Below are 13,912 nucleotides of genomic sequence, written 5' to 3' on the forward strand. Positions count from 1 at the left end.
AAAAAATCTATATTCAAATATTTATCTAATATTCTTGGATTTATATAAATAATATAAATATTTAATAAATTATTATATATTTATAAATTTATATATTGTTGATAATTTATATTACATATATATATATATAGAAATATAAAATTATTTATATAATTTTTTTAATAATATTTTAAAAATTACTTAAAAATGTTATTTATATAAAAAATATAAATTTTTAAAAAATGTAATTTTTTAAAAAAATAAGAATAAATATAATAAAAAAAAAAAAAAAAAAATAGAGTGATTCTTACTAAAAATGAATTGCCTGATAAAAAGGATTACCTTGATAGGGTAAATCATGCAGTTTTTCTGTATTCATTGACTGATTTATATGTTATTAAACATAAAGATTTTATATTTAATAGAATTAAACTATTTCTAAAAGTATCAAAAACTTTTTGTGCATCGTACACCAAAATATATTATATTTATGCCGTAAAAAGATAAGCTAATTAAGCTACTGGGTTCATACCCCATTTATAAAGGTTATAATCCTTTTCTTTTTAATTTTTAATAATTCATCAAAATTTTTTTTTTATTTTTTTTATTACAATTTTAATTTTTAGAAAATTAATTAAAATTAAATTTAATTTTTTTTTAAAAAATAAAAAAAAATAAAAAAATTATTTTTTTTTTTTTTTTTTCCTATTAAGAGATAATAATAATTTAACATCTACGGAATCTTCTTTAAAATATTTTTTAACCCAAGCTTTAGCATCAACTGTTTTTTTATTTTTTCTTCTATTTTACTAATATTAAAAAATAATATAAATAATGAAATTAATGAATCTTTTACATCAATAATTATCATATCAGCCTTATTACTAAAAAGTGGAGCCGCTCCTTTTCATTTTTGATTCCCTAATATAATGGAAGGATTAACTTGAATAAATGCTTTAATACTTTTAACTTGACAAAAAATTGCTCCATTAATATTAATTTCTTATTTAAATATTAAAAATTTATTAATTATTAGAATTATTTTATCAGTAATTATTGGAGCAATTGGAGGGTTAAATCAAACTTCTTTACGAAAATTAATAGCTTTCTCTTCAATTAACCATTTAGGATGAATATTGAGATCTTTAATAATTAGAGAATCAATTTGATTAATTTTTTTTTTATTTTATTCATTTTTAACATTTATTTTAACATTTATATTTAATATTTTTAAACTATTTCATTTAAATCAATTATTTTCTTGATTTGTAAATAGAAAAATTTTAAAATTTTCATTATTTATAAATTTTTTATCTTTAGGAGGATTACCTCCATTTTTAGGATTTTTACCAAAATGATTAGTAATTCAACAATTAACTAGATGTAATCAATATTTCTTATTATTAGTAATAATAATAGCAACTTTAATTACATTATTTTTTTATTTACGAATTTGTTATTCAGCTTTTATATTAAATTATTTTGAAAATAACTGAACTATAGAAATAAATATAAATAATATAAATACTAATTTATATTTAACAATAACTTTTTTTTCTATTTTCGGGTTATTTTTAATTTCTTTATTTTTTTTTATATTCTAAAGGCTTTAAGTTAATTAAACTAATAGCCTTCAAAGCTGTAAATATGGGATATTCCTTTAAGCCTTAGTAAATTTTACTCCTTCAAAATTGCAGTTTGATGTCATTGTTGACTATATATATATATATATATATATATATATATATATATATATATATTGATTAAGAAGAATAATTCTTATAAATAGATTTACAATCTATCGCCTAAACTTCAGCCACTTAATCTATATTGCGACAATGATTATTTTCTACAAATCATAAAGATATTGGAACTTTATACTTTATTTTTGGAGCTTGAGCTGGAATAGTAGGAACATCTCTGAGAATTTTAATTCGAGCCGAATTAGGACATCCTGGAGCCTTAATTGGTGATGACCAAATTTATAATGTAATTGTTACTGCACATGCTTTTATTATAATTTTTTTTATGGTTATACCTATTATAATTGGTGGATTTGGAAACTGATTAGTACCTTTAATATTAGGAGCTCCTGATATAGCATTCCCACGAATAAATAATATAAGATTTTGATTACTACCTCCTGCTCTTTCTTTACTATTAGTAAGAAGAATGGTTGAAAATGGAGCTGGTACAGGATGAACAGTTTACCCTCCCCTGTCAGCTGGAATTGCTCATGGAGGAGCATCAGTTGACCTGGCAATTTTCTCTCTACACCTTGCTGGAATTTCTTCAATTTTAGGAGCTGTAAATTTTATTACAACAGTAATTAATATACGATCAACAGGAATTACTTTAGATCGAATACCTTTATTTGTATGATCAGTTGTTATTACTGCTTTATTACTTTTATTATCATTACCAGTATTAGCTGGAGCTATTACTATATTATTAACAGATCGAAATTTAAATACATCTTTCTTTGACCCAGCTGGTGGTGGAGATCCTATTTTATACCAACATTTATTTTGGTTTTTTGGTCACCCAGAAGTATATATTTTAATTTTACCTGGATTTGGAATAATTTCTCATATTATTAGTCAAGAATCAGGTAAAAAGGAAACATTTGGTTCATTAGGGATAATTTATGCTATACTTGCTATTGGATTATTAGGATTTATTGTATGAGCTCATCATATATTTACAGTAGGTATGGACGTAGATACTCGAGCTTACTTTACATCTGCTACTATAATTATTGCTGTTCCTACTGGAATTAAAATTTTTAGATGATTAGCAACTTTACATGGAACTCAATTATCTTATTCTCCAGCTATTTTATGAGCTTTAGGATTTGTATTCTTATTTACAGTTGGAGGTTTAACAGGAGTAGTTTTAGCTAACTCATCAGTTGATATTATTCTTCACGACACATATTATGTAGTAGCTCATTTTCATTATGTATTGTCAATAGGAGCTGTATTTGCTATTATAGCTGGATTTATTCATTGATACCCTTTATTCACTGGATTAACTTTAAATGCTAAGTGATTAAAAAGTCAATTTATTATCATATTTATTGGAGTAAATTTAACATTTTTCCCTCAACACTTTTTAGGATTAGCGGGGATACCTCGTCGTTACTCAGATTATCCTGATGCTTATACAACTTGAAATGTAGTTTCAACAATTGGTTCAACTATTTCATTATTAGGAATTTTATTCTTTTTTTACATTATTTGAGAAAGATTAGTATCTCAACGACAAGTAATTTATCCAATTCAATTAAATTCTTCAATTGAATGATACCAAAATACACCTCCTGCTGAACATAGTTATTCTGAATTACCACTTTTAACAAATTAATTTCTAATGTGGCAGATTAGTGCAATGGATTTAAGCTCCATATATAAAGTATTTTACTTTCATTAGAAAATAAATGTCTACATGAGCTAATTTAGGTTTACAAGATAGAGCTTCTCCTTTAATGGAACAATTAATTTTTTTTCACGATCACGCATTATTAATTTTAGTAATAATTACTGTCTTAGTAGGATATTTAATATTTATGCTATTTTTTAATAACTATGTTAATCGATTTCTTTTACATGGTCAATTAATTGAAATAATTTGAACTATTTTACCAGCAATTATTTTATTATTTATCGCCTTACCTTCTTTACGTTTATTATATTTATTAGATGAAATTAACGAACCATCTGTGACTTTAAAAAGAATTGGTCATCAATGATACTGAAGTTATGAATATTCAGATTTTAATAATATTGAATTTGACTCATATATAATCCCAACTAATGAATTATCAACTGATGGATTCCGATTATTAGATGTTGATAATCGAGTAGTATTGCCTATAAATTCACAAATTCGAATTTTAGTGACAGCGGCCGATGTAATTCATTCTTGAACAATCCCAGCTTTAGGAGTAAAGGTTGATGGAACACCAGGTCGATTAAATCAAACTAATTTCTTTATTAACCGACCAGGTTTATTTTATGGACAATGTTCAGAAATTTGTGGAGCTAATCATAGTTTTATGCCAATTGTAATTGAAAGTGTACCTGTAAATTACTTTATTAAATGAATTTCTAGTAATAATTCTTCATTAGATGACTGAAAGCAAGTACTGGTCTCTTAAACCATTTTATAGTAAATTAGCACTTACTTCTAAGAAAAAAAAAAATTAGTTAAATTTATAACATTAGTATGTCAAACTAAAATTATTAAAGTATTAATATTTTTTAATTCCTCAAATAGCCCCAATTAGATGATTATTATTATTTATTATTTTTTCTATTACATTTATTTTATTTTGTTCAATTAATTATTATTCTTATATACCATCTTCACCTAAATCTAATGAATTAAAAAATATTAATTTAAATTCTATAAATTGAAAATGATAACAAATTTATTTTCTGTATTTGACCCTTCAGCTATTTTTAATTTATCTTTAAATTGATTAAGAACATTTTTAGGACTTTTAATAATTCCATCAATTTATTGACTTATGCCTTCTCGTTATAATATTTTTTGAAATTTTATTTTAACAACATTACATAAAGAATTTAAAACATTATTAGGACCTTCTGGACATAATGGATCTACATTTATTTTCATTTCTTTATTTTCATTAATTTTATTTAATAATTTTATAGGATTATTCCCCTATATTTTTACAAGAACAAGTCATTTAACTTTAACTTTATCATTAGCATTACCTTTATGATTATGTTTTATACTTTACGGATGAATTAATCATACACAACATATATTTGCTCATTTAGTTCCTCAAGGAACTCCTGCTGTTTTAATGCCTTTTATAGTATGTATTGAAACAATTAGAAATGTTATTCGACCTGGAACTTTAGCAGTTCGATTAACAGCTAATATAATTGCTGGGCATTTACTATTAACTTTATTAGGAAATACAGGACCTTCAATATCTTATTTATTAGTAACATTTTTACTAATTGCTCAAATTGCTTTATTAGTACTTGAATCAGCTGTTGCTATAATTCAATCTTATGTATTTGCTGTATTAAGCACTTTATACTCTAGAGAAGTAAATTAATGTCTACACACTCAAATCACCCTTTTCATTTAGTTGATTATAGCCCATGACCATTAACTGGAGCAATTGGAGCTATAACAACTGTATCAGGTATAGTAAAATGATTTCATCAATATGATATTTCATTATTTTTATTAGGTAATATTATTACTATTTTAACAGTTTATCAATGATGACGAGATGTTTCACGAGAAGGAACATACCAAGGACTACATACATACGCTGTAACTATTGGATTACGATGAGGAATAATTTTATTTATTTTATCAGAAGTTTTATTTTTTGTTAGTTTTTTTTGAGCATTCTTTCATAGAAGTTTATCTCCTGCAATTGAATTAGGAGCATCATGACCCCCATTAGGAATTATTTCATTTAATCCATTTCAAATTCCTCTATTAAATACAGCAATTTTATTAGCTTCAGGAGTTACTGTAACTTGAGCTCATCATAGTTTAATAGAAAGAAATCATTCTCAAACTACACAAGGTTTATTTTTTACTGTTTTATTAGGAATTTATTTTACAATTTTACAAGCTTATGAATATATTGAAGCTCCATTTACTATTGCCGATTCAGTTTATGGTTCAACATTTTACATGGCCACAGGATTCCATGGAATCCATGTATTAATTGGAACTACTTTTTTATTAATTTGTTTATTACGACATTTAAATAACCACTTTTCAAAAAATCATCATTTTGGGTTTGAAGCAGCTGCTTGATACTGACATTTTGTTGATGTAGTATGATTATTTTTATATATCACAATCTACTGATGAGGAGGTTAAAAATTATTATAATTAATTATCTATATAGTATAAAAGTATATTTGACTTCCAATCATAAGGTCTATTGATAAATAGTATAGATAATTTTTTCAATTATTATCATTGCTTTAGTAACTTTAACAATTACAACTATTGTAATATTTTTAGCCTCTATTTTATCAAAAAAAAGATTTATTGATCGAGAAAAAAGATCACCTTTTGAATGTGGATTTGACCCTAAGTCTTCTTCTCGATTACCATTTTCATTACGATTTTTTTTAATTACAATTATTTTTTTAATTTTCGATGTAGAAATCGCTTTAATTTTACCTATAATTATTATTTTAAAATATTCTAATATTATAATTTGAACTATTACTTCAATTATTTTTATTTTAATTTTATTAATTGGTTTATATCATGAATGAAATCAAGGTATATTAAATTGATCAAATTAATTTTATATTAATAAATAGGGTTGTAGTTAATTATAACATTTGATTTGCATTCAAAAAGTATTGAATATTCAATCTACCTTATATATACTCGAATATGAAGCGATTTATTGCAATTAGTTTCGACCTAATTTTAGGTAATTTTACCCTTATTCTTTAATTGAAGCCAAAAAGAGGCATATCACTGTTAATGATATAACTGAGTAATTTAACTCCAATTAAGGAAGTATGGTGATCAAGTAAAAGCTGCTAACTTTTTTCTTTTAATGGTTAAATTCCATTTATACTTCTATTTATATAGTTTAAATTAAAACCTTACATTTTCATTGTAATAATAAAATTTGTTATTTTTATAAATTACTAAAAATAATTCACTATATTCAAAGATTAATTAATCTCCATAACATCTTCAGTGTCATACTCTAAATATAAGCTATTTGAATATAAAAATAATAAAAAATTAAATAAAATTAAAATTCAAAATACAAATAATATTAAATAAATTTTTAAACTATTATTATGTATTAAAAATAAAATTTTAGAATAATTAACTAATTTTTGATATAAATGTTGACCTCCAAAATATTCAGATCAACCTTGATCAAAACTTTTAACTACTAATTGTCCATAATTTAAAGGATAAAAAATTATTCCATAAGTTCTAATGTAAGGTATAAATCATATTGAACCTAAAAATACAGAAATATTATAATTTAATAAAGATTTATTTAATGAATATAAATTTGTTATAGAAATTAAATATCCAAATAAACCTCCAAAAATACAAACAAATAAAGTTAATAATTTTATTGATAATGGTAAGCAAATTATATAGGGGATAGGAAAAATTAATCAATTTAGTATTCTCCCTCCAATAATTCTTATAATTAGTAAACCTATTATACCTCGAAGTATGATTCAACTTTCATCATTTAATATATTTAAACTTCCACAATTTAAATCACCAGTTATTGAATAATAAACTAATCGAAATGAATAACTAACTGTCAAACCTGTAGAAAAAAAATATAAAAAAAAAGAAAATATATTAATATTTCTAATTATAACAATTTCTAAAATTATATCCTTAGAATAAAATCCAGCTAAAAAAGGCATTCCACATAAAGCTAAATTAGAAACATTAAAACAAGCTGAAGTTAAAGGTATGTGAATTCTTAATCCTCCTATCAAACGAATATCCTGAGAATTATTTATATTATGAATAATAGCTCCAGCACATATAAATAATAATGCCTTAAATAACGCATGTGTTAATAAATGAAATATAGCTAATTTATAAAAACCTATTGATAAAATTCTTATTATTAACCCTAATTGACTTAAAGTTGATAAAGCAATAATTTTTTTTAAATCAAACTCAAAATTAGCTCCTAAACCAGCTATAAACATTGTTAACCCAGATAATAATAATAATAACTGCCCTAATCAAGAATTTCTTAATACAATATTAAAACGAATTAATAAATAAACTCCAGCTGTAACCAAAGTAGAAGAATGAACTAAAGCAGATACAGGAGTAGGAGCTGCTATAGCCGCAGGTAATCATGAAGAAAAAGGAATCTGAGCTCTTTTAGTTATAGCAGCCAATATTACTAATCTACCAATTATTAATATTTCAAATTCATTTTGTATAACTTCTAAATAAAAAATATAATTTCATCTACCATAATTTAATATTCAAGCAATAGCTAAAAGAAGAGCTACATCTCCAATTCGATTTGATAAGGCAGTTAATATTCCAGCATTATAAGACTTAATATTTTGAAAATAAATAACTAAACAATAAGAAACTAATCCTAATCCATCCCACCCTAATAAAATTCTAATTAAATTAGGTCTAATAATTAATAATATTATAGATAAAACAAATATTAATACTAATATAATAAATCGATTAATATTTTCATCAGCTATTATATACTCTTTTCTGTAAAAAATAACTAAAGAAGCAATTATTAAAACAAATGATATAAACAATAAACTTATCCAATCAAATAAAAAAGTTATAACAATTCTTATTGAATTTAAAGAAACAACTTCTCATTCAATAAAATAAATTATATTATTTAATAAAAAATATAAACTTAATAAAAAACAAGATAAACTAATAGAAATTAAATTTACAAATCTAATTCTACAAATTGACAAATATTTCACGATCTAAAATGAATTTATTCATATCACTAACACCACAAATTAGTATTTTTTTTAAACTATTTAAATATAATCATAATATACATGATTCTCTTTTTAAAATTAATAAATTTAAAGGCAATCAATGCAACAATATTAATAAATATTCACGAATTTTACCTGTTCTAAAAGAATAAACTCCTGAAAATAACTTTCCATGTTGACTAAAAGAATAAAGATAAAGAGTATATGCTGCTCTAAAAAAAGATAAAAAAGATAATATAATTATAGAAATTCAAGATCAAGAAACAATTCTATTTAACAATGAAATTTCTCCTAATAAATTTAAAGTAGGAGGAGCTGCTATATTAGCAGATCTTAATAAAAATCATCATAAAGTTATAGCAGGTATAAAATTTAATAATCCCTTATTAATTAATATACTACGACTACCTAATCGTTCATAAGAAATATTAGCTAAACAAAATAAACCTGAAGAACATAATCCATGGGCAATTATTAAAGTATAAGAACCACATAATCCTCAATAAGTTATTGTTAATAACCCAGCTAAAACAATTCCCATGTGAGCTACAGAAGAATAAGCAATTAAAGCCTTTAAATCAGTTTGACGTAAACAAACTAATCTTACTAATACTCCCCCTACTAATCTAATTCTAATTCAAATAAATCTATATTTTAAATTTATTAACTGTAAAAATGAAATAACTCGCAATAAGCCATAGCCTCCTAATTTTAATATAATTCCAGCTAAAATTATTGATCCAGAAACCGGAGCTTCAACGTGAGCTTTTGGTAATCAAAGATGAACTAAAAACATTGGTATTTTAACTAAAAAAGCACACAACAAACAAAAATATAATAAATCATAATTAAATATAAAATTATTTATTAAATAAAAAGTCATAGAACCTGTTTTATTTATTACATAAAAAATACCAATCAATATAGGTAAAGATACTAATAAAGTATAAAATAATAAATAAAGTCCAGCTTGTAATCGTTCAGGTTGATACCCTCAACCTAAAATTAAAAATAATGTAGGAATTAAACTTCTTTCAAAAAATAAATAAAATATAAATAATCTTATTCTTCTAAATGTAAGAACTAATAATAATAATAAAATAACAATATTTAATAAAAATAAATTTTTATAATTATTATATTTATTAACTCTTTCTCTAGCTAATAATATTAATGAACAAATTCATAAACTTAATAAAACTAAACCATAAGAAAGTATATCACAACCAAAAAAATAAGAAATTTCAGCCCAATAATTTATAAAATTATTTATTAATAAAAAAATAAATCTAATAAAAAATAATATAATTTGTACCATTCAATATATATTATTAATAAAACAAACAGGAGTTAAAAATAATAAAAAAAAAATAATTTTCAACATTATATAATTCTAAAAGATTGAAAATAATCATTACCATGTGTACGAATTATAGAAACTAAAATAGATAAACCTAAAGCCCCTTCACATACTCTAAATGTTAAAAATATTATTCTAAAATAACTTTCATAATTTAATATATTTAAATAAATAAATAATATAAAAAATAATATTAAAACAATAAATTCTAAGCTTAAAAGTATTGAAAGTAAATGTTTTCGATTAGAAACAAAACAAAATAAACCTAAAATAAATAAAATTATAGGTAAACTTCAATATAAAATTATAATCATTAGTTTTAATAGTTTAATAAAAACATTGGTCTTGTAAATCAAAAATAAGATTTTTTCTTTTAAAACTTCAAGAGAAAAGAAATTTCTTTTTCATTAATCCCCAAAATTAATATTTTAAAATAAACTACCTCTTGAAATTATTCAATTAATATTATATTCATTAATTATTACAACTTCTATTATTTTTTTAAATATAATTCATCCATTAGCTATAGGTTTAACTTTATTGATTCAGACAATTTTTGTATGTTTAATCTCTGGATTAATAACTAAAAGTTTTTGATACTCTTATATTTTATTTTTAATTTTTTTAGGAGGAATACTTGTATTATTTATTTATGTTACATCTTTAGCTTCAAATGAAATATTTAATTTATCAATTAAACTTTTTTTATTTTCTATTTCATTTTTATTTATTTTATTTACTTTATCTTTATTAATTGATAAAAGTTCTATTTCATTATTTTTAATAAACAATGAAATAGAATCAATTATCGAAAAAAATTCTTATTTTTTAGAAAATTCTTTATCTTTAAATAAATTATACAATTTCCCAACAAATTTTATTACAATTTTATTAATAAATTATTTATTAATTACATTAATTGTAGTAGTAAAAATTACTAAATTATTTAAAGGTCCTATTCGAATAATATCATAATTAATGAACAAACCTTTACGAACTTCACACCCCTTATTTAAAATTGCTAATAATGCTTTAGTAGATTTACCAGCTCCAATTAATATTTCAAGATGATGAAATTTTGGATCATTACTTGGATTGTGTTTAATTATCCAAATTTTAACTGGATTATTTTTAGCCATACATTATACAGCTGATGTAAATTTAGCTTTTTACAGAGTTAATCATATTTGTCGTAATGTAAACTATGGTTGATTATTACGAACTTTACATGCTAATGGTGCATCATTTTTTTTTATTTGTATTTATTTACATGTAGGACGAGGAATTTATTACGGATCATATTTATTTACACCAACATGATTAATTGGAGTAATTATTTTATTTTTAGTTATAGGAACAGCTTTTATAGGATATGTTTTACCATGAGGTCAAATATCATTTTGAGGAGCTACAGTAATTACAAATTTATTATCAGCAATTCCTTATTTAGGTATAGATTTAGTACAATGATTGTGAGGAGGATTCGCAGTTGATAATGCTACTTTAACTCGATTTTTCACTTTTCATTTTATTTTACCTTTTATTGTTCTTGCAATAACAATAATTCATTTATTATTTTTACATCAAACAGGATCAAATAACCCTATTGGATTAAATTCTAATATTGATAAAATTCCATTTCATCCTTATTTTACATTTAAGGATATTGTAGGATTTATTGTAATAATTTTTATTTTAATTGCTTTAGTATTAATCAGTCCAAACTTACTAGGAGACCCTGATAATTTTATTCCAGCTAACCCATTAGTTACACCAGCCCATATTCAACCTGAATGATATTTTTTATTCGCTTATGCAATTTTACGATCTATTCCTAATAAATTAGGAGGAGTAATTGCATTGGTTTTATCAATTGCTATTTTAATAATTCTACCATTTTATAATTTAAGAAAATTCCGAGGAATTCAATTTTACCCAATTAATCAAATTTTATTTTGATTTATATTAGTAACAGTAATTTTATTAACATGAATTGGAGCACGACCAGTTGAAGAACCCTATGTTTTAATTGGACAAATTTTAACAGTAATTTATTTCTTATATTATTTAATTAACCCATTAGTTAGAAAATGATGAGATAATTTATTAAATTAAATAAACTAGTTAATGAGCTTGAACAAGCATATGTTTTGAAAACATAAGATAGAATTTAAATTTTCTATTAACTTTACTAAAAAAAATTATTTACAATAAAGAAAATAATAAAATTTTAAATCCAATAAAAAATAATAAATAATTTAAAGAAAATGATAAAAAACATTTTCAAGCTAAATATATTAATTTATCATAACGAAATCGGGGTAAAGTACCACGGGCTCAAATAAAAACAAATGAAATAAAAGTTAATTTAATATAAAATAATAAATTAAATACATCACAACCTAAAAAAATTACACAAAATAACATTCTTATGAATAAAATTCTTGCATATTCAGCTATAAAAATTAAAGCAAATCCTCCTCTTCTGTATTCTACATTAAACCCAGAAACTAATTCTGATTCACCTTCTGCAAAATCAAAAGGTGTACGATTAGTTTCTGCTAAAGAAATAGTTAATCATACTAAAGCTATGGGAAATAAAATAATTAAAAATCATATATAAATTTGATAATAATAAAAATAAATTATATTATAACTACCAATTAAAAAAATAAAAGATAATAAAATTAAAGCTAATCTAACTTCATAAGAAATAGTTTGAGCTACTGCCCGTAAACCTCCCAATAAAGCATAATTTGAATTAGATGATCAACCTGCAATTATAACCGTATAAACACCTAATCTAGTACAACATAAAAAAAATAAACCTCCTAAATTAAAAGAATATAATTTAACAAAAAAAGGCATACATATTCACACAATTAAAGATAAAAATAATGAAAAAATAGGAGAAATATAATATCTTAAATAATTAGATAATAAAGGATAAGTTTGTTCTTTTGTAAATAATTTAATCGCATCACAAAAAGGTTGAGGAATTCCTATTAAACCAACTTTATTAGGTCCTTTTCGAATTTGAATATAACCTAAAACTTTACGTTCTAATAAAGTTAAAAAAGCTACTCTTACTAATACACAAATAATTAATAATAATCTTCCAATTAATGATAAAACAAATTCTATATAAAACAAGTACTACTTGTAATAAAAATTACATAAATAAATTCTAAATTTATTGCACTAATCTGCCAAAATAGTATATTAATAATATTCATATTATAAAATATAATTATTTTAATATTTGGTCCTTTCGTACTAAAATATTATAATTTTTTAAAGATAGAAACCAACCTGGCTTACACCGGTTTGAACTCAGATCATGTAAGAATTTAAAAGTCGAACAGACTTAAAATTTGAACGGCTACACCCAAAATTATATCTTAATCCAACATCGAGGTCGCAATCTTTTTTATCGATATGAACTCTCCAAAAAAATTACGCTGTTATCCCTAAAGTAACTTAATTTTATAATCATTATTAATGGATCAATTATTCATAAATTAATGTTTTTAAAAATTAAAAGTTTTTTAAATTTTAATATCACCCCAATAAAATATTTTAATTTATTAAAATTAAATTAATCTTTATAATTAAAATAAACAAAATATAAAGATTTATAGGGTCTTCTCGTCTTTTAAATAAATTTTAGCTTTTTGACTAAAAAATAAAATTCTATAAAAAATTTAAATGAAACAGTTAATATTTCGTCCAACCATTCATTCCAGCCTTCAATTAAAAGACTAATGATTATGCTACCTTTGCACAGTCAAAATACTGCGGCCATTTAAAAATTTTTCAGTGGGCAGGTCAGACTTTATATATAATTCAAAAAGACATGTTTTTGTTAAACAGGCGAACATTATTTTTGCCGAATTCTTTACTTAAACTTTTCATTTAAATATATTTAAACATCATAATATACTAATTTTATCATTATTACTTAATTTTAAAAATTAAAATTAATATTTTAATAAATAATTAAAATTTAATAAATAATTTAATTTATAAAATAAATTATAACACATTTTTTTAATAA

General features: G+C 22.4%; 1 protein-coding gene and 4 pseudogenes across 1 annotated transcript; 4 read left to right on the top strand and 1 right to left on the bottom strand.

The window, feature by feature from the left end:
* The first annotated feature begins 1,806 nt into the window (after positions 1-1,806).
* Positions 1,807-4,103, top strand: LOC121529891 (annotated as a pseudogene).
* LOC121529885 lies at positions 3,467-5,074 on the top strand (annotated as a pseudogene).
* Positions 5,075-6,030: 956 nt separating this feature from the next.
* Positions 6,031-8,669, bottom strand: LOC121529892 (annotated as a pseudogene).
* Positions 8,670-9,914: 1,245 nt separating this feature from the next.
* On the top strand, positions 9,915-11,978 carry LOC121529895 (NADH-ubiquinone oxidoreductase chain 6-like). Its single transcript, XM_041817951.1, is given in 2 exon segments — positions 9,915-9,918; positions 10,289-11,978. Coding segments are annotated over 2 exon segments (546 nt in total). The 3' UTR covers positions 10,831-11,978.
* Positions 10,752-11,978, top strand: LOC121529890 (annotated as a pseudogene).
* Positions 11,979-13,912: the final 1,934 nt, after the last annotated feature.

The sequence above is a fragment of the Drosophila eugracilis genome, unplaced genomic scaffold (assembly GCF_018153835.1).
Source record: "Drosophila eugracilis isolate 14026-0451.02 unplaced genomic scaffold, ASM1815383v1 contig_1068, whole genome shotgun sequence".
Taxonomy (NCBI): domain Eukaryota; kingdom Metazoa; phylum Arthropoda; class Insecta; order Diptera; family Drosophilidae; genus Drosophila; species Drosophila eugracilis.